The 26985-nt window shown below is 37.9% G+C and overlaps 2 protein-coding genes across 8 annotated transcripts; one reads left to right on the top strand and one right to left on the bottom strand.

Moving 5' to 3' along the window:
- Positions 1-6272, bottom strand: c6h4orf33 (chromosome 6 C4orf33 homolog). 4 transcript variants are annotated; one of them, XM_084930405.1, is made up of 6 exons: positions 6106-6272; positions 4930-5123; positions 2537-2597; positions 2386-2437; positions 2107-2306; positions 1-692 (listed from the first exon to the last, which is right to left on the bottom strand). In XM_084930405.1, the coding sequence occupies exons 2-6, from the start codon at positions 5108-5110 to the stop codon at positions 596-598; spliced, it is 591 nt and encodes a 196-aa protein (XP_084786531.1). In that variant the 5' UTR covers positions 5111-5123; positions 6106-6272; the 3' UTR covers positions 1-595. The 4 variants fall into 4 exon arrangements, with proteins under 4 accessions (XP_084786531.1, XP_084786529.1, XP_084786530.1 ...); XM_084930403.1 differs by lacking the exon at positions 6106-6272 and adding an exon at positions 5653-5755; XM_084930404.1 differs by lacking the exon at positions 6106-6272 and adding an exon at positions 5458-5646.
- sclt1 (sodium channel and clathrin linker 1) lies at positions 5763-26867 on the top strand. Of its 4 annotated transcripts, XM_084930399.1 has the most exons (22): positions 5763-5866; positions 6278-6325; positions 6558-6625; positions 8667-8719; positions 8868-8940; positions 9206-9261; positions 9673-9808; positions 12650-12772; positions 12961-13026; positions 13755-13825; positions 14298-14388; positions 15746-15837; positions 16044-16221; positions 16372-16470; positions 18616-18687; positions 18824-18898; positions 19040-19182; positions 19296-19488; positions 19918-20114; positions 22654-22732; positions 23312-23407; positions 23577-26866. In XM_084930399.1, the coding sequence occupies exons 2-22, from the start codon at positions 6292-6294 to the stop codon at positions 23634-23636; spliced, it is 2055 nt and encodes a 684-aa protein (XP_084786525.1). In that variant the 5' UTR covers positions 5763-5866; positions 6278-6291; the 3' UTR covers positions 23637-26866. The 4 variants fall into 4 exon arrangements, with proteins under 4 accessions (XP_084786525.1, XP_084786524.1, XP_084786526.1 ...); XM_084930398.1 differs by having other exon boundaries at positions 23312-26867; XM_084930400.1 differs by lacking the exon at positions 6558-6625 and having other exon boundaries at positions 5826-5866; positions 23312-26865.
- Positions 26868-26985: the final 118 nt, after the last annotated feature.

Raw genomic sequence — 26985 nt, forward strand, 5'->3', positions numbered from 1 at the left:
TGTCAGATAATTATTTTAATATACAGACATGGGAATGAAACATAATCAAACATCAGACATAAAATTAAAGTGACATCAATCACAGAAAAAGGACAGCAGCAGTATGTAAAAATATGTCATTATAAAGGACATTAATCATAGTAATGGAATGACAATAAAGACAAACCCAAAAGAATGCACATTTTCTTTTTTTTCTTTTTTTTTTAATATCAGTGTCTCAACATTTAGGGTTTAGAATCACGAGGAATTGCAAGGAATTATCTCACTGAAGTCAAACACTTAAGCTGTGCGCTTTCCTCCACTGTACAAGTGTTGTAGGTCACGCTCTGCTCAGGCAATTTGCGGAGACGTCCAATATCTTGCAGTGCATGTTTGTGTGCTTGCACAGATGTGTGTGAAGACTAACGCAATCTGACAAGCTGATAACATATTTCATGTCATATCGTTTGACATCATTAACTAATAAAGATTGATTGCCCTTTGTTCCCTGTCAGAGAGTGTTTATCCTATTGCCCTGCTGTTGTTTTAGAGGATTTTTGTGGATATGTGTCTGCAAGAATGAAACAGGCAAAGAGAAGGAGTGTTTCTGAGAAGCTTAAGGCTTTCCAAGCCATAGATCAGATGGTGGTTGGACCCAACCCTCTCCCATGATGCTCTGCAGGCGAAAATCTTTGAAATACTCTAGCCGATGGCTAAAAGACAGAAAGACAAATTTAATATATTATGCATAAGGTAGTGAAATACACATTTATATACATGTAATTTGAAATGACAAAGTTGACTAATGTGACTCTAAAAGGTACAGATTGTGGATTGGACCTAAGTACCATTTGATCTACACCTGTTTTACAACTTAAAGGTGCAGTATGCAAAATCTCATCACTAGATGTCAGTAGACTGCAGTTTCCTGTTTCCTTACCCCTCCCAATTCCAGTGCATTATTTATGTTTGCTGTAGGACAAACATGTTTTACTCAGCCGAGAGAGATCAGAAAAATGTAATTTGTTTTTGCACGCGCAATATTTAAAAATATTTGGATAATATCAACACGTAGCAATAAATCTGAAAAAAAAAAAGAAATTTGCCAAATATTTTTGCAGTATTTTAGGTTTTTAAAACCCAAGATACCTCAAAAATTCTGGCTGCAGACTACCGTTTAACAGTTTTGAGTATAGGCTGTCAGTCCGCTGTTTACCTCAGTTTTCAATATGCTGAGTGTCCTAGTCTATTTAACCTGGTGGAGGCTGTAAAACTTTGTGAAAGGAATGTTATATGAGTCAGTGAACTTTCAGTGAACTTTTCTCTTGGTAAGTGGTGCTGTTGTTGCCAGTTAACTGCTGTAACCGGCATTAGTGAAACTTGCTTTGAAGTGGATCTAACATTGTTGGACAGATAGCAAATAAACTGTCATACAATGTGAGAATGTAATCAACCGGGAAAGCATAATTTTTAGAGCCTACATTTGGTTGATTAATATTAGCTTATAAGGAGAATAACCAGAATAAATAAGCATGTTTATGCATGTTTTGTGTGTTAGAGCACTGATTTCAGTTCGTGAAATGAGACTTCAGTTGAGGAGGAAAACAATGAGGTGGAAATGAGGGAGGAGAGAACAGTGGTAAACAAGGCAGATGAAGAGGAGGAGAAAGCGATAATGAAAATATACATTTGCAAATGTTAAATAGTCCTATGGAGTTTGAAAGAGCTATTTATGACATTTTAATTAATAGTAATACCACGAATATGGACAGTCTCTAGCCACATATATAAAATGTTATTAGGTGGAACGGCGATTTCTATCTTGGCTGCTGTTTTCAAGATGTTGCCATGGCTTCCATAAACTGACGGCCTCTCCTATTTATTTTGTATGTATTTTATGAATATTTTAATGAATTAGTGTAAAATTCTTTTTTCTTTTAAATTTCCTACAAAATGACTTACTGTACCTTTAAAAGAATATACAAAAAGGTGTGATTTTGCACATGAACCTCTTTTTTCTGTTGCAAAATGTCTCAGTGCCTCACGACAGCACCACTATAACACAAAATGTCTGTGCACATGACCTATGGCACATCAAACTTCACTTGTAGAAGTCAGCATACTCACAAGTTAGGCATTTGTCCTTCGGCTATCTCCTCCTTGGGGATGGGATAAAGAGCCTCATATATACGATTCTCTCCTGAGCCGTGGATCGCGTAGGAGTTCATCTTGTTGACATTGGGAGGGAAGTATGTCCAAGGGATGAGAGCCTCACCTGTCCATCTGTCTCCAGTGATCTTGGTGTTAAATACCATGGGAAGCTGTTGCTGGAGAGAGAAATCAAAAATGTAAGAAATATCCCATAAACCCAAAAAAACCTTACGAATACCTCCATACGCAGCTTACCAGGAATGCTTGGCCGGCTCCTGACAGTAGTAATATCAGGTGTTGTCCATGTCTAAAGTAAAAACACAGGGAAGACGTGTCATTGTTCAACTGTGTATAAACATATGGCTATATATACATGGGCAGAGCAAGAGCTCAGCTTGGTACTCACGGACAAAACTCGACTTCCAGGTAATTTTCTGTAGTACTATCAAGGAAGAAGGTCTCTACAACTGATGAGATAAGGAAAAATGAAGATAAGACGTTTAATCTCACATTAATAAACTGCTTTAACTGTGTTATTAACCTTCAGCACTTATTTTGAAAAAGAAACAAAAAAAAACAAAAGTAATAATTAAATTATTCAGGTCATTCATTTTTGACTCGGACTTTAACAGTAACATGCAAAAATAACAATTACATAAACTTTTAAATACAATTATGTGAGCAGCACACTCACTAACCTAACCTCTTTATCTACCTAGATCATAATGGGGTTGGTTTCTAATCTATTAAGTAACATTAATGAGACCAAATATGTGGGGCTCATTAAACGGAAATCGAACTTACTTGAGGTCAATTAGAACCAATTGTTATTACTCAGCCTCATTGTGAGGTTTAATTGCTGTGTCGCCATAATAATGATAATGCAGTTACTGTAATGATCCCATAAACAGACAGTCTCTAGTCTCTTCAGCCACAGTAGACTTTATTCATATTATTTCAGCTTGCCAAAGGGCCTAAAATTGCATCCTAGGGACTAAATTACATAATCATAACTGATGGTTCCGTAACTACGGCTACAACAAGCATGGGGACCATAAAAGTAACACATGTACAATACTACAATCTATTACAATAAGCCATAAATGTGACCTTTTTAAAGATAATGAATTTCCGTTGGAATCAGCCTTATGAAGTCTGGAGCTTGTCGGTTATATAATTGCTGTTTCTCATTTGTTAATTATAAGCGTTTAAAAGAATTGTGCTACAATTAGGGAAAGGTCTCTGAAATATTACGCTTCAGCTAGCAGCTGGTTAGCTTTTGTATAAAGCAGTTTAATATGAGATGGGCCAAATGGGAACAGATTAAACAAATAAAACATAACATGTTAATTTGTGAGTTTTAGAGGCGCTGGTGAGCAGGTTTGTTTTCCAAACTGAGGTTAAAGAAAATAAGATAACAGTTTCATGGGACCAGTTTCATGTTGTATAGGTATATATGAAACTCGTCAATATTCTAATTTAATATAATATGAATAAGCATACTGTGCATATATATAACAGACTGAATTTTCCTGTCAATAACAAACATTTAAAAACTGTTGAAATTATGAAACCCAATTAAGCGATTAAAAGGGGATTCTATTTTACATTAATAATTTGCAAATGGGGCTACCTTTGATACATAAACAAATTAAGGCCGTAAGGCTAAAGGTATTTTATAACATATATATATTTTATAATAGGGCTGGGTATCGTTACTGATTTCTATAACTGTTTCAATTCCGATTCACAAGGTCCCGATTCGATTCAATTTTGACTCAGTCAGAAATATTATAATTCTGATCATTTATCAGTACATATCCATATTTTTATATCTATGTAGGCAATAAAAGCAAAGCTGACACTTGTGAGACTTCATCAGAGGTGTAAGAATCACAGTAGATGCCTTTGTGTCAAAGTAACTGAGGATAAAACACAGAAAAACATGAAGGAGATTTTCATGGGGTGGCTTTTTATAGCAGATAACCGCCTTAAAAATATTCTGCAGTAGAACAAAAATGGAAGAAAACCACAAATCAGCATATGAACATTACCTGATGCTGTTGAGGTGAAGCAGAGCAAAGTTACAGAGGTTTTATTAGAGACAGAGCTAAGCGTTTTGTAATGTATTGACAGCAGGTCTTGTCAGAGGTCATTTTTGAAAGAAAAAAAAAACAGTGGCCGATAGCACTGTAAACAACGATAGACTGATGTGTAATAAGCAAGCGAATAATTCAGAAAATAGAGATTTGTGATGGTAAACTGTTCTTAATGTACACTGAGAGAGAGAGCTGTGCAGGAAGTGTAATTTTATTGTGGTGGAAACAAAACAACCAAGGTAAGATAATTTTCAAACATGAAGCATAGTTTTGATCTTCTTTTGCTGCTGGTTCAGTGAATTTCGGTTGGAGTGACGAAACCGACAGCTTCAGAATCTGTGAGATGTCGACTTTCAGCACCCGACGACATGTCTGTGTAGGCGACCCGACAGTCGCGCTTTGTGTTTACATCTTTAGGCAGAATCTTTTTACTGGCTCTTTTAACCGTTTGCTGTTTTACCTGTTTGGCGGTTGTTGAAATAGTTTTGTGAGCTTTAAGCTGACATTCTGGCATTTCTGATAAAAAAATATTTATATTTAAAAATTCAGGATATCATGAATTCATATCACATTATTTGAACTAAAATCGATTTGGTTTTTTTTGTTTTGTTTTTTTGCACGGACTAAACCCCTAAAAGCTTGTGTCTTGTGTTAAAAGAAAGGTTGCATGGCTATAGAAGCAACAGACCAATCTACCCACCTTCATAATTCCACAGTCCAGGGAAGGCCTGGCTTGGGGGCCCTGCAGGAGCAGCCGGGTCATTGAAGAACGGACCAGACACCTCCACCTTCAGGCCTCCTAACCCAGGAGAGAAGGTGATTTTGAGGGGGTCGTGATTCACAGGGTTGCTGTCCCAAGTGTGTTCGATGTCAAACTGCATTTGCGTGCGAGGACTGAAAGAAAGAAAATCACTCAGTCTTAAAATCTGCTGTGTGAGCAGCGACACAGGGAACAAAAAAGCTACAAAACTTACAGAGATTCACAGCATAGCAGAATGTGGATAAGTGTTATAAACTGCAGTCCACGAGTCACCCCCATGTTTGTTTTCACTGGCTACAGGACAAGAGTGCTCCGAGTGCGCGTGTAATTTCTTTAAATACTCTGCGTTCTTTTAAGCAGTCCTTTAAGCAGTTTGTTATCAAATTGTGTCAAACAGAATAATGTTATCAGTAACAAGACAGTAAAATCCTTTTCCTGGTAAAGCAAACGTCCGACGATTACACTTACTTGATAAGATCTGAGATTAAAACGACAAGCAGAGGACGATATTTTCCAACTCTATGCTGTTTACGTTTTCATGCAATATGTGGTTACATCTGTATGGAAATGTCTATCCAGCAATTTTTAAACCACTATTTTTGACACATTCTGACGAACTACAAACCATAATCTCTTTTCACGTGATGACTTTATATATCATACCTTAACAAACAACCGAATTCAAACTGTTATATATGCAGAGTTGGCATTATTGACTTCCAAATGTATTCTACATCTGCTTCCTGATTTTTATTTTTTAAAAGGAACATCCTTTCGCGTTTCTTGTACAGACGGAATGACTTTACGGTTGCACAGCTTCTTTTCCATTGGTCCCCGTTTGTTTACTTCAAAACAAGAGGCGGAAACGAGGATTGAAGTAAAAACACCTATTATGAATTTAAAATTTCAATGCGATACATTTGCGTATTTTTTTAAGCGCATATTGTCTCGGAAAATGTGTTTGGTGTTTTGTTGAAGAGATCAAAACACTGAGTTGTTTTGATGAGCTTAGCCGAGATTGATTAGCTGCTTTAGCTAACACGAGCTGCACAAATTTACTACAGGTAGCTAGCTAGTTTGTAGTGAACGTTTCTAGCGGCTTTGTGTCATCTTTACCTGAATTAGTACATTCTTAAACGACAGTTTTCTCTTCGTGTTCCGAAACGTTAACTTGAAAAAAAAAAACCCTAGATTAGTGGTGCCAGGTTTGACAGGCTTTAAGTGTTCGTCTTTAGTTTTGGTAGTGGTGGTCGTTTTTGCCAGTGCAAATTCTTTTGCTTCTCTTTAGACGACACCGTAAGCATGGAGGCAGAGCTGGAGTTTTTGCGTGATCAAGGTGAGACGAAACTTGGAAACTACATGCATATTTTTCTGTTATGCCGTCTAGTCCATCAGTTTTTTCCACTATTCTATGTTAATTTCTTTTTTAAGCCATAGGTGGTCCCTGTATAAAACTCAATCAATTATATGGCGTGCGTTTTTTGGATGTTTACAGTCTTCTGCTTGTGATGATCACTAGAACATCTTTACTTTTTTGTGTAAGTGTCCTCGTTTTTGTGTCATTTCAGTCCGCAGGCTAAATTCTGCGCTCAGCCAGTATCAATGTGGGCACGGTGCTCTGTCCACATCTTCTCAGGTACGAAGACATAAGATAAAATGGGATATGATAACTCTTTATTGTCATTGCACAGTCATACTTGGTACTATAGTACAATGAAATTAGAAACTGTCCCATTTCGGCACTAAGCACAACACAACATAGTAGACTTCAAAGTGGATTTTTAAAAAGTGCAAAAAAAAGTATGACTTAATAAATTAAAGAATGAATGTTTATTGCACATTATTGCCCCCGCCAAAAAGTACAGAGAGATCACCAATTAGGTCAGCTGTTAGCATTGATTAGGGCTATTGCCCTGTTGTAAAAGCTGTCCTTGAGTCTGTTTTTTCCGTGGCCTCAGCAACCTGAATCTCCTGCCAGATGGCAGCAGCTTAAACACCTGGTGTCCTGGGTGTGTGCAATCCTGTAGGATGCTGCGTACCCTCTTGAGGCAGCAAGTGCTAAACTTCAGGAATGGAAGAGGATGTCCCGTGATTTTTGGGGCCATATTTAATGACCCTTTGAAGTGCCTTTTTGTGTGCCATTGTGCAGCTAGAGAACCATACAGAGATGCAGTAGGTCACCACACTTTGAATGGAGCAACTGTAGAAGATGATCAGCAGCTCCCACTTAAGGTCCATTTTTCTGAGGGTTCTCAGAAAATCCATTGGAGGTCTGTGTCTATGTGGACACTGTAGGGCTGGGCTATATCATACCGTTCACGGTAATACCGGTGTAATTTTGGGCAACGATAGGAAAATGAAATATCGCGATAGAATATGGGTAAAACGCGCATGGCATTGCCTATGTTTACATACGCACATGGCGGCGACGCAGAATGACAAGAGCGAAAGCGGATCGTTAAATGAAACGGATGAACCAGAATTGGTTTGTAAAAATGCTGCAACTTCAGTGGTGTGGAACTGGTTTGGCTTTCGTCCGTCAGATACACAAAGAAACACTATTTTTGGTAGAGCATGCTAGCGGGCTTCGTTATTACCGTGTTGTTTGGAAAATACGGCACACCTAAAATCAATCCTTTGATTTTTCTGAAAATCGACAGTGCCCCTTATAATCCCGTGTGCCTTATGTATGAATTCTGGTTGTGTTTACTGACCTCGAAACGATTTTATGTCATACACGGCGCTGGAAAATCTGTCACATGTTTTAGTACGACTTTGCTAAGCTATGAACACGCACCGCTCGATGGATTGTCGGAGCATTACGGCTATCGTAGGCAGGCGCCTCGCGGAGTGATACTACTGTGCTTCAACATAATATTACCATATTGTGTGTGTATAACCTCTTTTTAAGTTTTGTGGATATTAAACATGGTTATGCTGAGGATATGTCGGCCAATTTCCACTGGAAATACCTTTTGGTTAAACTGTCAGCAAGGAATTTGCACTGTTACATTTTTATATAACTTTAATGCACATAAAAAACAGCTGCTTGTTTAAGTGAAAATACATTGATGGGGTTTTTTGCACTAATAAAGTTGTGGAGTTGTAAAGCATTTTGTCTAGTGTCAATTATATCGTCAGTTATATCGTTATCGCAAATTTTCAAATGTATATCGTGATAAATATTTTTGGTCATATCGCCCTGCTCTAGTGGACACCCAAGAACTTGAAGCTGAATACCATTTCCACGCCTTCCCCATTGATACTGATGGGCTGCAGCTCAGACTTCTTTCTTCTAAAGTTGACTATAGCTGTTTTGTTTTGGTGGTATTGAGGCCTATATTGTTGTCCGCACACCTGTCTGACAGCCTCTGAAACTCAGCTCTGTATGCTGTCTCATTGCCCCCAGAGATGTGCCCCACCACGGTGGTGTCATCTGTGAACTTATTTACTGCATTGTCTGGATGGGTACTGACACAGTCATGTGTGTATACAGTAGAATGATCTTCAACTTAAAAACTTATGCTAGTTTAGCTCATCTAAAATTAATCAAGTATTTGGCATCTTCAATAAAAAACATTGTGATTGTTTGTTTTTTTTTTTAACTAAGAAAAGTACGTTTTTGATACAATTAACTACTGCTAGCCCTCACCCCTTACATGCCTTATGTTTGTTAGGTTGAGGAGGAAAGACGCACTGAGTCTCCTGTGCCCTGGATCTCAGATAGAGGGTCAGTTCATCAGTTTCATACCACTTTGTAGACACGTTAGAGACTCACAGCATTCACTGGAGATTCAGCAAGACAGAGTTATGGTGAACACAAATTTTTTAAAAAAAGTTTTCCCCCAGTACTGAAACATCATTTGTCTGTGTTGCAGTATAATGGCTCCTCTGATAGCTGAGTATGATCGGCACATGGAAGAAATGACTGAACAGCTGCAGAGATATCAGGTAAATCAACAAAACAACATACTGAAATAATAAAACATCCTTCATCTGAAATGTTCGAATACACAGGCGTGTGGTGGTGGGTGCTTGATGAGGTGATGTGATTTATAGATTTAAGTCCTTGAAATCTATTAAACTGATAATTCAGAAGTCAAAGACTTTGATAGAGGTAGCTGGGAAATAAATATCTTAATCCTGAGATTTCTTGGTCATCTGATGCATTAAATATGTCGGGATGTTATCAATGACTCTCAGTGTTCACGTACAGACACAGATGACAGATGTCAAATTGAAGTTGGAGAGGGTTGTCAAGGAAAATGAAAGGTAAAAAAATATATAAATCCACTCATGTTAATATATAAAGAAGTTGGTTGCACAACAGAACATGACAAATGTACTAATATTTTCAATAAGTTAAACCTGTCATACGATATGGCATTATTCAGTATTGTGTGTGAATTTGTTACTTGAATTATTTTACATTCAGTGGCTGATTGATTTTCTATGACCTACCACAAATCAGGTTGCTGTAATTAGTGCACTCGTTTGTCTAGTAATTAGAGATTTGATTAGAATTCTGGCATCTTGACCATTTGCACTCCAGCTAAATAATTAACCTAATGAAGGTTGTTCTATTTTATTTAGCACTTAAAACTATGCATGCTGTTAATGTATTTATTCATTTATTTATTTATTTTTGTGACATAACATCTTAAGTCTGAATACTTTTTCCAGGCTTCATGCAGAGCTGAGAGAGTCTGTTGAGAAGCAGCTTCATGCCCTGCCCACAGCTTCAGGAGTAGAGGGCAGCACACTGGAAGAAGATGCGGTCATCAAAAATCTCCAAGAACAGGTCCAGCTGTCTGAACAGGTCTGCATAAATGTCCGTTTGATATGTCTAAACGTTTGTAGATTAAGACACACTTTTTTTCTTCTTTTTTTTTATAAGAAACACATCGTGTGTGGGGCCTTTCTAGCCTGTGTGTATATCCATCAGCCTGGAGTTTGAAGTCACACATCCATAGGTCTTTTCTGCACTCTTCTGTTCTTAAACACCAGGAATTAGAAGCTGACAGAGTTTTTCAATACGCTGAAATTTCTACATGTTTTCCAAAACTTGAAAGCAAGCACATGGTGTCAAGAAATGCCAATATTGTAAGGAAGGAATTCATATTTAACTTTAGAAAAGGGAATCATCTTAAACTGTAAAGTGTATTAATCTAAATTTGCAACTCACTCAACCTTGAACATTTGTAGAATTCATGCTATAAAAAGGAAAGAATTTAGAAAATTCATCCTAACTGTGTTACAGAAGTTTATTCAGTTGCGTCGTACTTGCTGTTTCTTCTAATTTTCAGTCCATTTCAGCTTGATGTGACTTAAGTCTGTACAGACCTCGTGTCATTAGAAAGCCTCCTTGTTGGTAGGGATGGGTATTGATAAGATTTTCACGATTCCGATTCCATTTTCGATTCTGTTTAACGATTCGATTCTTTATCGATTCTCTTATCGATTCTTATTTTTAAAAAAGGAGAACACTAAGGTCGATTACCTTAGAACTTTGTTTTATATCTTCTCTTTGAACAAGACAGACGTTTAGGAGTAACATGGCCTTACAAACCCAACAGTGAGATCTTAAGAGATCCACAGCCTACGGCTCACAGGGTGTCACAGGGTCCCCAGGAAAAAAAATTAGCAATTACACAAGAATATCCAGTAATGTCCCTGCCTACAATTAAACACATTCACTTACTGAAAATCGGGGGCATCTGCTGTGGCAAATGGGTGCAAGCCTTTTACCACAAACTTAGTCACTGCTCTGAGACATTCGTCTATCCTGGCCTGAAAGGAGACGCTGCCGGTAGACTGCAGCGAGAACTGCCAGCATCTGAGCCAGACTATCTGTCTCTCTCATCATGGTCACCTAAATGCACAGTAATGGCAGGTTTTGTAATAAGGCAGATCGCGCTAACATAATATGCACTGTTAGTTGATTATTTACCTGCCGCATTAATGGGAGAGGACGTGCAAACGTTACCGCTGCTGCTGGGTTGAGATTCACGAGTCCGGAGCGAAATTAAAAACACGACATTCATTTAAGGTTATCGCGTGTTTTGTGAGCAAATGCTTTTGCGTATTCGTAGTGTTTCCTCCCTTAAATGAAATATCTACTTTGCAAGTTGCCCTGTTGTCATCCGTTCTCGTAAAGTATAACCAAACTGTTTCCTGCCAGGTAAATGACGCTCCGCAACGTGGCGACGTCATTCGGGGCGACTGGAATCGATAAGGGAATCGTTTGCAAAAATGCCAAACAATTCCAAGGAATTGAAACAGTGGGAACCGGTTCTCAACAAGAACCGGGTTTCGATACCCATCCCTACTTGTAGGTCTTTGCTTCGAAGGTTATCTTGCTATAAACTGAATCTATGACTATCCAACTTGTCTTCCTGTAATACCTGGCTTTTTCTCTTTATCCTGATAAGATTTGACAGTACCGCTTATCAGAGTAGGGTGTAGTCTTAATCATGTATCCAAGGTTGTAGTAACAGTTTGGTCCAGTAAGGTTAATTGTGATAATTTAAGTTCTTTTCTGCATGAAAGCTGTAAGTTAACAAATTCCTTAATTCCTGAAATTTTTTTGTGACCATCCCCCCCGGGTCCAAGTGTAGCCTAATTCGCAGTGTGGTTGTAAGCAATCTAAGATAAAAAAAAAAACTACATTTTTAGAGCTACAGTGTTTAGTTGATTGTTTGATTAAATGCTAAATGGGAAGTTAATCCGCACCAATTTGCAGGTATCCGTAAAAAACTCTTACTTCTTAGCTGATGCTTTTTCAGCGTCAGGGTATGCCAGTTTTTTTTTGCCTACTGTATGAGAGCTACCCAGATGTATTAGGGTTTTGTCTGTTCATTCACTGACCAACTAAAAGCCATATTCGCCTCAGATACAGGTTAAACTAAATATTCAGGTGATCGACTTAAAAATGTAATATTATAACAATAATAAAGCTTTCTCTTTTTTTTGTTAAGTAGCACTCAGAATAAATTTTTAAATGTATGTGAAGCTGAAATGTATTAATGGGTATGTTTATTTTATATGGACACTAAAACCGCAACAGGGCCTTGGCTGAGCTGAAGTGCAGCTGGAATTTAGCTGGATGCTGTGAACATTCATCGTGACTGGAAGTTAGATCACACGATCAATATTATTTTGATCTCTGTGGATTCAGTGGAGAGCACAAGGAAACAGCCACTCTGGCTTTGTCAGAATTGCTTTCTGACAGTTAAACATTTGTACCGTCTGTGTATTTTATTATTTTTTTTTACATATGCAACATTGGGAAATGATACATAATTCTTTTTGAGTAGTGAGTTCACACGTTTGCACTAATAACTGAAGACAGCAAAGCCTTTCCCAGCGGCTCCACACACTCTTTTAATGAAGCTGTCATTTTTGCACTTTTTAATAATTCTGAACAAAACCCAGGTCATTTTTTGGATTCAGTGGTGATTTGTTATCCCGCTAACAAGATGCAACACACGTTATTTAGAAACCATTAGTCGTCTTTGAGGGAGAAGAGTTGTTTTTTGTGTCTGGAGTAATGATCTCTTGTGAATGCAGAAAGATGTTTGGTATTCTTCTTCCAACTCCTAGTAAGAAAGTTAACTGTGTGTCAAAATGTGGGTGGATATTGTTTGCTGTATGTGTTCAGGAGCGGATGCAGGCCATGGAACTGTGGCAGACCACAGCCCAGGAGCTGGATCGCCTCCAGCAGGTCTACCAGAAGACAATCTCTGAAGGACAAATCCATGACTCCCAGAGACAGCAGCTCAAGGTTCAGTATTCTGAAATGGAAATGCAAAGCCAGAACTTGATTAGAACAATAACCTCTCACCGCTAGATGGCGCTATTATCATTGTAATCAAGTTAATTAGAGCACTTTGGCCTTAGTTAATGTGGGATATAAGGATGAGGTAATTACTGTTAGTTAACTTGACATGAATGCCCCTTTTTTCATCACAGGATCAGCTTGTTCACTTTCAGCAGCACACATACAAACTCCAAGCGACCAATCAGAAACTGGAATCGGTAAGTGACGGTTAATTAAAAGTGTGTTAAATTGCTGCCTCCCAATTAGCCACGGTATTGAAATGTTATGCACTTCTCTGAAATTGACCCTGCTCTAATAATTAATCTTTTAACTAAGCGAATTGGTTTTCTAAATCACTCCTGTAGTCACCCAGAACTGTCAGGCTGTATAATTGACTGTCAGCTCACCTGGTAATCCTCTAACTAGATTCTTTTTAAGTCGTACTCTCTGCTCTCCCTCTGTCGCTCTCTCTCTATCCTACAGTCACAGATAATTCAGCACTAGAGATTATTTATTTATTTAGAGGCACGACTGACCTGTATTTGGGCTTAACCTTGCTCGGAGATTAAGGAGTACAAAATATTGTGGATGTTTTTATTCACACAAAAACTTGTGAACGCACATACACACACGCCAGGTGCTTGGTCACAATACACTGTATAAAGAGATTGTATAGTAATACTATATCCCTCTAATGCATTTTTAATGGGAAGGCAAGCTTTAGGCTCTCCCCCCTCTGACTGTTCATGCAAGCAGCCTGTTTCTTTCACAGCATGGAGAGTGACTGGCTTTGTAGTAATCACTGACAGAGACACCTCGGGGTTTAATGTAAAAGGACACTGAAAAATGTATTAGAGACAAGGTTGATTTGGATGTTGTTAATGTTGGAGCTGTGTTTGCAAGCATGCCACACAAATGGCAGTCGTGTCTCTCTTGCCACACACAGACAAACCAGCAGTTCCTGAAGACAGTGACAGAGCAGAGCACGGAGATGGAGGAGCTACACAGCCAGCTCAGGTAACAGGCTACTGGCTGCCATCAGAGGTCATGTTCTGTTAGTGTGTAACTACTACACAACATGCTACACTGGACTGAAAATCACCTTCTCCTATGTCCTGTAACTTTGTGTAAATTGAAGTTGTTTCATAAATGGAGGTTATATTTGAGGAAGAGCAGTGTGAAGTAAAAGTCTCAAAGTGTCCCATAACACGACATCTCTACCCCTGAGTTCTTTTAAGTCTTAAAGTTTAAATGTATGTTTTAAGCTGTGAGCTTGATATTTGCCAAAAAGACATCTTTTCAACTGACATTTAGCAAAAATGAAGAAAATGAGGTGTTTTGGTTTTTTTTTTCTCTTGTTTTTTTTAATTGTCCAAATATATTTTTCAGTTTCAGTAATCCAGACAGGCTGCTATAAATTCTAGCTGACAGTTAGACTGCTATTTAATTTGTGTGGGGTTTTTTTTCTCCTTTCTCTGTCCTTATGTAGGCAAGCCAAAGCTGAATTGAGGACAGCCACAGCCAAAGTGGATGAAATGACCAAGCTGTTGCAGAATCTCCAGGAACAGATGCAGAGACGGGTTAGAAAAAAAGAAAATATAAATACATATATTTGCCTAATTCATGAATATTCATGAAAAAAGACCAATACTTTACTTGTTTCAGGAGCATGAAAGGACTCTTGATTTGATCAGTTATAGTTGAGATGCTGAAAATATTGCACTCTGCATAGTTTTTGTTTTTTTTTCTTAATCCCTCAAACTAAAGCTGGAATTCTGCAATTTATACTTTTTTCCCTTTTTTTTTTCAACATATAACTGTAAGTTGGCCGAAAAAATGTCAGCCTATCTGTTTTAATAATCTGAAATTAGATTCCTGCATCCTCACAACTCTATTTTGAAAGACAAATACAGTTATGGCCCTACATTTAGACAGTGTGTCTTTGCTTTGATTTTAAATTTTAAATCAAACGCTGCAGACTTTCAGCTTTAATTCAAGGCTTTTAAAAAAAAAGTACTGCAATAACTGTTTAAACTGAATTACTGACAATTTTATATATAGTTGCACAAATGTCTGTTCCCTGATTATTACATGAAAAGTTAAGTTAATTCCAACTGTTGAACTTAAAGAATAGCATCTAACCAAGTCAAGAGGATTCTCAAACAGATACATAGGCATGTCACTATCAAAGTCTATGATCAAGAGGAAGACGGTAAATACAGAGGTGCTGCAGACAACTGGTTACACTAAAGTATAGGAAGCCCACATTAGTCAAAGAAAACATTTAAAAGAGCCTGCTAGGTTCTGAAAATAATGTTTAGACAGATGAAACTAAGATTAACTTGCGCCAGAATGATGAAAGGGTAAAGTATGACGGAGGGAAAAAAACGCCTCATGAGCAGAAGCATCTCTCAAACACCGTGGAAACTTGATCACAAGTGAGTTAGGGATGTTGTTATTGCTGATACAGTGTTGAATGAACAGAGAAATCCTCTTTCTGGATCGTGCTTCACTGTGCTAATGGATAATGATACAAAGCACACTGCGAAAGTAACAAAAATTGAGTGTTCTTCAATGGCCTAGTCAGTCACTTGATCTCAACCCAACAAAGTTACTGATGAAAAAACTAAAAACAGAAAATAACATAAACTGAAGGCAGCTGCAGCAAGGGCCTAGCAGAGCATCTCAAGGGAGGAAATGCAGCATTTGATAATGTCCATGAATATTGACTTCAGATGGTCATTAACTCCAAATGATTTTCATTCAAGTACTAAAAAAACCCTCCAGTTTTTTTATTTAAAATTGTTAGTTTATCCAATGACTTTACTAAAGTGTAATTCAGTCACATCTTGATCTTTTTGGATGGAGGCAAAATTTAAAAAAAAAACGGTGTCCTTGTCCCAAACTCTGGACCTAACTGTATGCATATGTGTTTAGGAAGAGGACATGGCTGAAGCACGGGGCCGTGAACACGCAGCAGACAGACGACTGCAGCAGCTTCAGGCAGCCCTGAGCCAGCTGGAGACCAGGTCAGCCCATGTTAAACTGTTGGCTTTCACTTGCTGGCTGTCAGCTAAGATGGAACAGTAGTTGAGATTAGGAAAGCACTGCCAGCGTATTGATCTAATAGAAAGTCATGGAATTTTACATCAGTGCTTCAGTGTTTATGGGGTCAAGCAGTAGTTTTCTGACTTTCTTTCTGCTGCTGGGTATCCTTTCTTTTCTGCAATCGCAGGCTAAAAGCTGCATCACAGGAGGCAGAGGCAGTTCGCAGAGAACAAACTGTGTGGGAGCGAAAGGTGGGGGAACTCCAGGCACGTTGCACCACTCTCGAAGAGGAGAAGTATGAAGCCCTGTCTAAAGTTCGAGAGAGCGTTCAAGTGGCCGAAGAAGCCACATTGCACAAAGACCAGGTAAATGCAGTTACTTTGGATCTTTCAGTGTTTTATCGCGTTTGTTTTAAATGACAGTCGTCTTTTTGACATATTCAACTGCATCTTCTAAATAGTTTTCAGATCTCTCCTCAATTGCCTATTTGTATCTGCCTTTACTTTTCACTTCAGGCCCTGTTAAGAGAGAAGCAGAAAACAGAAGAGCTGGAAAAGACAAAGGAAGCAATCAAGCAGTTGATCTATGATGCTGCAGTCCGCACAAAGAAGGAGGTACACGGTTAATAAATGGCTAGATGAATGCTTCTCCTAGAAATACACTCATGTAATTTGATTCGTGTGTGACTAAAGTCTACTTTGAAGCAAGTTGCATCATTACTTAAAAGCAATAGATGACATCAGGGTATTTGCTGCCAAATCTGTATGCTTTCTTTCGAAAATGGCAATTCTGAAAATGAAAGAAAACCAAAGTTTTTGATTCATAATTAGTATTACAAGGACAAGTGCAACCTCCAACTGTACCTTGTGCTTAGCCATACTTTTTTTTTTTTAACATATGAGGCACTAAGCTGAAAGCAAAGCCCTGCTCTTTACCCTGTGTAACCCTGGAGACATGGTGATTAATGCTCTGTTAATGGATCTTTTTCATCAAGGCCTTCAACTGTTTAATCCTATTAATGTAAAATGGTATGACTGAAGCACTAGCTGTCATCTTAGTCTCTTGCTGGCCCTCAACATGGGATGATATTCTAGAGATTAAATGTTGATGCTTTTTCCAAGTCATGGGGCTTTGCCTTTATCATGCCTTTGCTTACCTAGCTTACAGGTAATTTTGTCATTGAAGACAGTTTAAGTTTAAATATTTTAGTCAAAGTGGGTCAATGTTTTTTTGTTTTTTTTAACCTTAATCTACTCTGTCCCTCATTCTCATTTAAGGCAGTTCAGTCTTAAGATAAGGTCATGTAATGAAGAATTACTTACAGTTGAGAGTCAGACCTCAGACTTAACTGAAGGCATAAGAGCCACTCGAACTGATAAGTGTGAGGGAAGAAATTTTCAAAAATGGAGGCCAGAGATTACAATTAAACTGTATTCACAGTCAGCTTGCATGTAATCTGTTTTTTGACAGTTTGCAGTATTGTTTTTATGTGTCTTTAATATGCAAGTGCATTATATACTTGTATCAGGAAGGATGTATATGCAGGTGACACAAAGAAATGTCCATAGTTTAAGGCTATTGTTCTTGATTATGTAGTGAAGAATATCAGTTTAACAAAAGCAAGCAGGTAACACAAATGTAAACAATGGCCTGATGGTCCTTTAAATGTCTGTGAAGAAGAAAATACTTTTGATAATTTTCACTTTAACTTTCTCACTTGAGATTTTGATGGGGATGGCATTTGTATTTAATACTTTTAGTGACTTGTCAGGAAGTAAGGCTGTGATGACTTAGCAAAATTTTTAAGTCATCCAGCCAAGTGATCGGAGCTTATGAGCTGTGTGAGGTGTCTGTCCTTCCACAATGGAAAGGAATCGCTACTCTTTCAAGAGTATTGGTCAGATTGTAGTGAAACTTATCAATCATCACTTAATGGGTCTTCACCCCCCACTGCGCTCAAGATCACTTTTATTATTTGTTTTTTTAATTTTTGAATTGTTATGGATTGTGAGCCAGATGAGATGCTATATCACTCATGTTCAGGTTACCAGCAACACTACTGTGTCTGGTAGCCAGTCTCTCTGTATGTTATCATGGCAAAATGTAGTCTTTGAAACATCTACTTTAGCAATAAATGCCACAAGGACATTTTTGAGGACGACATATTTTTCAAGGTAGCTGCATCCAAGAACTCACTATACTGCCTTTGTAGCTGCTGTGATCACATGCAAGATTTAGCATATTCACTGAATTACAAGGAAAGCACATAATATCATAGCAGCGGCAACACTATAAAGTGTAATTAAGAATTTGCAGCGATTGCTCCATTTTTGGTTGCTATAGTTATTGTTTTTTCCTTTGTCTCATTATTATCTGTTGTTTCATATATACATAAATCAAGTCAGTAAATACATCACTATGTTGCTGCTTGATGTTTATTTTCATCTTGACTTTTTATGGTTTCAATCTTCAGCAAATCTAGTTTGATTTCAGTGTACTAATGTATATGACTATATTGTTCACACATTGACACTTCTTCCTTAAGTTACCAAATGTGCTATTAAAAAGTTAAAATAGGAGTAGTCAAAGCAAAATTCTAAACACAGACTGCTTTTCCTTACTTATATCTGCACTTAACTCAGATGGTTAAGTTCAGGAGTTAAGCCTTTTTGTGACCATTAAAAGTCAGTCTAAGGGGAAGGAAAAGCAAAGGAGCTAAACTCCCCATATTTGAGCTTTATGGCTTTATCTTTTAACAGGTGGAAAATGTTCGCAAACAGTGCAATGTTCAAATCCACCGTATGGCAGAGGAGCTGTCTGCACTGCAGCTGGTAAGAAATTGTCCAACTAAGAGGGCAAACTCATTTCAAAATCACCATAAATCCTTTTATAGCGTCTACCTGTCCACTCATTTCTGTCTCCTACCAACATTTTTTCCTGTCTCCTCTTCTTTCCGATTCTGTCTAGGAGTGTTCAGATAAAGAGTCTCAGATTGAAAGGTCCCTGCGAGAGAGAAAAGCTGTAGAGGAGGAACTGGAGAAGGTATCTGAATTTATCAGGGGGAATGCAAGAAAGACACTGCAAAACGTTGTTCCAGTGTTTTGATAATGTTTGATTATGTGGTTTTGTGAATGTGCTGAGGCACTGCTGATCATTTTAATAGTCTGCTGTGTTTCGTGTCAGGTATATAAGGAAGGCAGGGCAGAGCCAGAGTTCAGGAAGATTGATGCCCTTCATCAGAGGTGTCTAGATGCTGAGAGGCAGAGGGAAGACATAAGTCTCACTCTGCAAAGCACGCAGAACAAACTTAAAAAGATGGAGATGGAGTAAGTGCACTATAGGTTTGCTCTTCGTTATTTGATCCGTAAGTATTCTGCGCATCAGGTTTAGTGCTCTGCTTTTACTTTGCTCATTATTTCTTCCAATCTTTTACCCATAGGTATAGCGAGGAGCTGTCACGATGCCAGGAAGAAGTGCGACGCCTGCAGAGCTCTCTGGCTTCAGCCCGCAATGACTGCATCGATGTCAGCGAAGAGCGGCTGCAACTGCAGCAGGAGAACTTTCAGCTCCGCAAGGAGATGGATGAGTTGCGCAAAGCCACCCTGCAAGTCCAGAATAAGGCCAAGCAACAGGTAAATGGGAAGGATGGGAATTGATAATGATTAATAATCCAAATTTGGGAAATTTGGGCTTCCTATGGGTCTTGGAGTTCCCATAATGCATTCTAATAATAACGATAACAAATTGCAACCCTGCCTAATAAATTACCGCATTTAAGAAAAAAAAATCAAGAGTTAATTAATTAAAAGTTTTTCTAGCCTCATGACATTGTCCGGGATAATTTCTAAGGTATGTGTAAAATCTGTGAAATGGTCCTTTAAATAAAGTGGAATAATAAAGTGTTATATTTTTGATTAACTGCTGAAAAGCCTTTGTCAGTAGTAGGATAGCTAGATATATAACATAAAACAGGGTTTACACACAAGTGATAATGTACCATTATATAATTTATTTGACCATTTAAAAAGAGTTTGAAACTTTATATAACCTCCTCCCTTCAGGTTTCTAAGTTGGAGCAAGAGTACAGCTTAAAGGAGCAAGAACTGGATGCACGAGTGAGGGAGCTGGAGGAAAGCAGTCGAAGTTCTAGCGCTGATCTCACTCGACTTCTTACAGCTCAGCAGAAAAGTACACAGCGATGGAAGGAAGAGGCCAAGAACCTGGTCCATGCATTTGAGACTAAAATCACGACCCTTAAGTAAGAAATTTGAAATTGTATTTTTAAGATTACTAATGCAAGGACAGAAGGGCACAAAAAGAAATGTGCTTTAAACTAAAGGGTTAAAACTTCACAACTTAAATGTCAGATGATTTACAAGAAAAAATGACTTTGTACAGGACTCTGTCCAGTCCTGTACAAAACAAAGTACACTCTTATTGATTCAATAGGAAGTAAAAGGGAAATAGCAACCACGTGCTGGTTGTCAAGTACACTTGATTAACTGATCAGCAAGTGTGACCACCTATATAAAAGCAGACGTTTGGTCAGGTTGGTGGTCAGGTGTGCCTTAACATAATATAACAGTCTTCCAAGGAGTGGATGCCTTGGCAAGTTCACCTGAGCTCAAACCATCAGAAAAATTGGAATTTAAAAAAAAAAAGAAGAAATAAAAAGTAACACAAGAGCTACAACTCAAACTCTGCAGGCCCTAGTTAGCATGGCACATGTTAAAGTTCATGAGAATATAATTAGAAATAGAATGAAAAAGTAGTGCTTGTTTGTTAAGGTTTCCAGAAGAAAGCCTCTTCCGTGGACACTTCTAGGACTGTGTATTCCTGTGAAACCTTTTTTCACATGACTAACTTACAAACTCTTCTACACTGACAACTGTGAGTGTGACTTGACTGGGTAATTACTATGTGCTTGTGCACCTCAGGAGTTGTTGCCTGACACTCTTTCCTTCCTCAGTTCCCATAATGCTTTAGGGTGTTGAGGTATATTACCTATATTTGTTTACATTTTAGCATGGTTCTATGAAAATTAGGTATTCTTCCACTTTTATATAGATGTACTGACATCTGTTACAGAATTCCTGTGTCACTAACATTTTAAAAGATATTTGCAAGCAACTATTTGATAAATAGCAGTAAATCTGCTTAAAATGTGAGAGAAATAAACACAGGTGTAACATCCTGTGAGGCGTAGGTCATGCTGAATTTAAAACTGTGCATTCTTTGTGTTCAGCATTGGCAGAGTTATGACTCAGATGGGAGCTTGAGTACCTTAATTGCTTCCATGAACTGTAGGTCATTGCTGGTGCCGCTATTGACCACGCTGATAAATGGACCAAATGGGCAGGTCGAAACTCAGTAACTGAGCTAAAGGTGGTTTCGAAACATCGGTGTGCAGCTGACCCTTTCACCTTACACAGCATACTTTGCCTGTATCTCTGGCTGCTTCTGGTGTAGAAAAATGTGAAACAGTGGGTTGTTTTAAAAAATGAAAAAGAATGAAATTGGAAAAAGAAATATGTGCCGTATTTCCCGGACTACAAAGCGCACCTGAATATTAGCCGCACAAGCTAAAATCAGGGGAAAATCCTGTTTTGTACATACATTAGCCGCACCTGACTAAAAGCCGCAGGTGTTTCAATGTTGACTTATCATATGTAAGAGAATATGCACAAAGGGAATTGTCAGGAAAGAGATGGCTGTTTGGAGACACACCCCTTTTATTAATATTTTGAAAAACAAGTTATGGGTACATATTTGCATAACTTTTTAGGTATATGTACAAGTAGCAGTAATTACAAGTATGGAACATGTACTGTGCTTCATAAATGAGTAACAAATGTAGTACATAACAATAACCTACAGCACACCAGAAAAATAGATTCGGACTACCTTTTAGGCTCAGGTGCAGTGACACGGCTTTAACAAGAAGAAAAGTCAGTCATTCACCACCATCTTTCTCTTCTTCCTGTGCACTAAAACCACCGAAGTCCTCTTCTCCAGTGTCGGATACGAACAGGCTCAGGATGGCTACGTCATCCACTCTCAGCTTCTTTCCTTCGTTGTCACTTTCAAAACCAAACAAATCCTCCTTGTCAGTGTCAGAGTCGAACACCCTCTGAAGGGCCGTGGCGGTGTCCTCCTCTCCATCGTGCAGCAGTCCAGCCCTTCGAAATCCGTTGGTGATCATGGATGTTTTCACACTTTTCCACGCTGTCAGATTCCACTGGTGGAGTTGAGCATAACTTGCTTTTCGCAAGTTTATCGCCGCTCATCATCCACGACTCCCGCTGAACGCATAGCGCTACTTTGAAGTTTGTTTTTCGCGCTACTTGTACGGCACTATGTTGCTTGGCGGATGGAAATGTGACCAACATACCACTCTTGAACCCTGATACTGTGCGTCTGATCACATGCCCTTCCGCCAGGCAACGTAGTGCCGTACAACAGCGGAACAAACAAAACAAATCGTCTTACGATATGACAAAAATCATGGACAATCCATAGAAAAGCCGCACCTGACTAAAAGCCGCAGGGTTCAAAGCTTGTGCAAAAAGTAGCGGCTTATAGCCCGACAATTACGGTAATACAGCAGTCTATAAAATGAAATAAAAACTTTTAATTAAATGTAAAGAAATATTCTCAGTCTGACACTTTACAGTTTTATCTGTAACAGTGAAACAAAGTTTAAGTAACAGATGCATTTCAACAGCAGCTGAAACAAAAGTTGACTTGGCCCTCACTGACAGATGGTTGGACTCGTCTTTTTAAAATGTTCATTTCAGGGCTGAGCTGAATCGACAGAAGCAGCGTTCACGTGAGCTGGAGGCGCAGCTTCAAACTGACCATGACACAATTTCTGAGGTTTGAGCGACACACAAACACACACTAGAGATTATTGTAAGAGAAAAATGAAACTGGCCATTTCTCAAATAATTCTTGTATTATATGTGAATGACTTTTTCTTTTTCTTTAAGCCTGTTAATAGGTGTTAGCCTCTGCAGATGTCAGGCCTTCGCAGCAGCTAAGAAAAATGTCAGCGCTCTTTAACAACTCAGTGATTCTAGAAGTTCTAGGAGTTTATGTTGTAGAAGTTGCTTTCATCTTATGAGCTCAAACCTGATGTTTGAGAGCAGTTTTTCTCACATAATGCACAGATGCAGCAAGAATAATATAAAGAATGTACCATGAACTGAAACAGCTTGGGTTTGTTCAGAAACAAATGAATTGCACTGATGTTGTCAAGATTTTGCATATTTTTAAAATGCAAAGCTTGCATCTGTGAACAGCAGCCTGAAAACAAGTATGTCTGCGGTAATGGAAAATGATAATTCCACCATATGTTCCTTGGTACTTTAGTACTTAAAAAAAAAGCAAAAGGTTTAACACTGAGACATTTGTGTTTTACTCCATGTGTAACTAATTGATACATATTTTGTGCAGTATGAGAAGCAGCTAGCGGAGTATCAAGAGAAGACTAGTCGTCTCCAGAGACGGCTGACGCAAGCGGAACAAAGGGCAACTACTGCTTCACAGCAGGTATGGGTAACTAATCTAGTGTGCTGGTCCCTGGGATGGGCTGCCATTGTGAGAGTCGTGCTAGGAGAAATATGTGTTTTTACTATCCCTTTGTTGTCTGATTGAAAACTGATATTATTTGTGGTTGTGCTCGTTTCATTTTACTTTTTGTTTTGTTTTTTTCTAATAGCTGAATAGGTTGCAATCTCAGCGAAGAAAAACAGCCTCGGTGGATCTAGAGCATGTCTAATGTGGTACAAGAAAGCACTGCTTTCATGTTTTCCATTCTTTTTGTGTACCAATGCTATATGAAAAATGAATTTTTCATTTTGTTATAAAAAAAAAACTAATTTAAAATAATCTTTTTTTGTGCGGGTGTGGCGGATTTATTAATTATTATTTTTGTGTCTTAAAATGGCTGTGGTCATGTGTTAAAGTGTTGATACTTTAATATTGAGGCTTTTTTTCCCCTCAGATTTCACTCATTTTTTTAATGCATATTGTTTTTATGTTCCACTAACTATTTAAATAAAAAATGAAGCGCTTTCTTCAAAATAACTTCCTGGATGTGTTTCAAGATGGGTACCGAGTAGCAAAAGTTGTTTATAGAAGGACTTTGGTGGCGCCACAGAATGTATGGAAAGTGATCAGATCCCATTTCAGTTCAGTTTAATTTATATAGCACCAAATCACAACAGTCCCACGAGGCGCTTCATATTGTAGGCATAAATGTAAGAAACCGTACATTTTATGGTTTTATGCAGTAGCCTTTGTGCACTTGTGTGTTTCCTTTGTCTTCTACAATAAGGGTTAGCTGTTATATCAGTTGCTCCCCTGTCCATCAATTATAGGGACATGCCCAGAGATTTGCCAAACCTCAGCTGTGAGAAATTAATATACCGACAAAGATTACTGATTGATTGAATGAAATGTCCAGTCCCAAATTGTCTTCATGGGCTCACAAGTCACTATTATAATTGCATCTGCAGTTATTAAATGACAACTCCTTAGGGCAATTTTACAGATGAAATACAAATTCTAATTCCTTCTCAGCAACATATAGATGAGGGGAAAAAGATAACCTAATACATTATCTCAAAAGTGTGTGGACTTCATATCAGTAATTATATTAATATTATATAAACTGTAGTAGAAGTTGCATTTACATTTATCTGTTAAATATTCTGTTTTGCACCCACATATGAATCAAAGCCACTCAAATGTTTCTTGATCTCAGAAACCTTTGGTGTAAAACACAGCAAGGGCACAGTTAACGTAACCAATAAAACAAACAAGACGCACTCTGAGAGAGGAAACTTCTGCCAAGTCAGCTCACTCTGGGCAGTATTTACTTTTAAGGGATTAGTATTATATTTTTTATATATTCATTTTGTTTTCTTTGTTCTTTTTAAAAATACTTTAACATTTTTGTAGTGCATTAAAAATCGGATAAGAGTAGCATGACAGATAGACATGTACAAGTAGGTCATGGATAATAGTTATTAATTTGTAAGTAACTGGACATAAATAAGTTAAACTTATTATAATATATAAAGTAAATTTCTAAGTAACTAGATATCTCTTTCTTGAAAATACTTTTTTTAAAAGATCTAACACATTTTGGGGTCAACTTGGAAGAAGGGCAGATATGAAATGTAAAAGTGAGATCAGAGGTCTGGATGCAAACTATAATGTGATATTTAGAATCCACATATACCAATCATCATTTTGTAAATGTTGCCAATACAAATTTTTAATTTTAAGGATAGTTTTAAGTGGTCATTACATTACAAATCATTTTCTTTATGTTGACAATACACAACACAGAATCGTAGTTTCTAGGTTATACAGCTTTTTGTCAATTTCCAATGAGTAACTCAATGAATTAACCTTGAAGACCTTGGTGGTTGAATCAGAAACAAAATACTTTATTAATCCCAGATGAAATTTTGTAAGCCAAATTTTAATGGACTGTTAACATGACTACACTATGCCCCTGCAAGGTTTTATCAGAATTCACTAAAATGCTACTAAAAACATAACCTACTTGGCAGATAGGTTCATGATAATAACTTTAGTGGTGCATACATAGGCAGGTTGGCTATTTCTTCCTGCATTCTACTAAACAAAGCTGTTTTGGCTGCGGAGTCACATTTAGCACTCTATCAGACACGCCAGCTTTCTTTCAGGAAATTAATGTTTATAGGAGAATATACATGGATACAAAAAGGTATTCAAGAAATGCCCTATAGTTACCCCATGTTGATGAAGCACTTCTAATGAGTAACACACGTGTTTACTATGCTGTCTCATGGTACCTCCAAAGATATCCTTATCTTGGGAAGCACAGAGGATGTCCAGGTTGTAATGTGTAGCACTCTTATGCAGTCTATTGTAAAACAGCAGCATTGTTTCAGATTTGTAATTGCGTATCCTTCGTGCCTCTGTGTTTGTTTTTGTGTGAAAGTACTCCTGGATGACAGCATTATCAGTGCGTGTGCAGTAGCATCTTCATGCTTTGTAGTTTGCATCAAGCAGAGGGTGGACAAATTGCTAAGACAGCTGATCCTCTTTAACCAAACATTGGTAAAGGCTATAAAAAAAGAATAGATTGATCTTTAATTTGGCTCTAAGTGATTCTTGTCTTAGTAGTAAAGGCTTGTATACTTTTTAAATGCAGATGTGCTTTGATTCACATTGACTCTACCCTTAAATGCTAAACAGCAGCTCTCCCTAGTGGCTACAGAAAAAAAACAAAATTGCAAAATTTATCCATTTTCAAAGTTCACTGAGTTCAGTAGTTGATGTAATGGAACGCTTTTGTGGTAACAGTGTCCTGTCTTTTTATTAATTTCCAATACATTCTTAATTTTCTGTCCCCACTGTCTTCTGTTCCAATCTATTTCTTATCTATTTCTTATTTTCCATCCTTTATTACCTTCTCTCCAAGATGATTGGCTCACATGCCAAAGAAACTGGTTATACCTAGGTATCTTTTTGGCTGCAGACATCAAGAGGCAACTGCCTGCTGAGTCAAATATGTTTCTCAAGGTTGGGAAGTCCTGGAAAGAGATTGTGGCTAAAGTTAATAAGATACCCAATGACCTTAAAGCAGCCACACAGTGTGGTATTTGACCAAACGGAATGCATAGAAATCAGGCATAGGCATGTTAATGCTGAAAGAGAAAGAAACATGAAAACATATGCATTTATGCAAGTGAATATATTGAGACAGCACACATGCCTTGTTGATATCCCAAACAGATCTGTTGGCGACTTTTTAGTGGAAAATGCTCTTTTAATGAGCTACAGAAGTGTCTAGAAGCTTACCTGGAGTCCAAGACCATCATCTTCCCCAGGATATTCTGCACACATCATTTGTTTGTTACATACGACAACAACAGACCTCTTTTTTTTATATATTATTGAAACATTTTCAAACAGCATTCAATCTTTTTTGTTTTTACAATCCCATTTCCAAGAGCATCAAGATGTTGTGTAAAATGTAAATAAAAACCGATCTTTGAAAACATAACAAATGTTTATCCTGAGAATTTTTTCTATTTTTATGAGAAAATTAGCACATTTTGAATTTTATT

This window comes from Perissodus microlepis, chromosome 6 (assembly GCF_051167445.1).
Source record: "Perissodus microlepis isolate ML-2025 ecotype Zambia chromosome 6, ASM5116744v1, whole genome shotgun sequence".
Lineage (NCBI taxonomy): Eukaryota > Metazoa > Chordata > Actinopteri > Cichliformes > Cichlidae > Perissodus > Perissodus microlepis.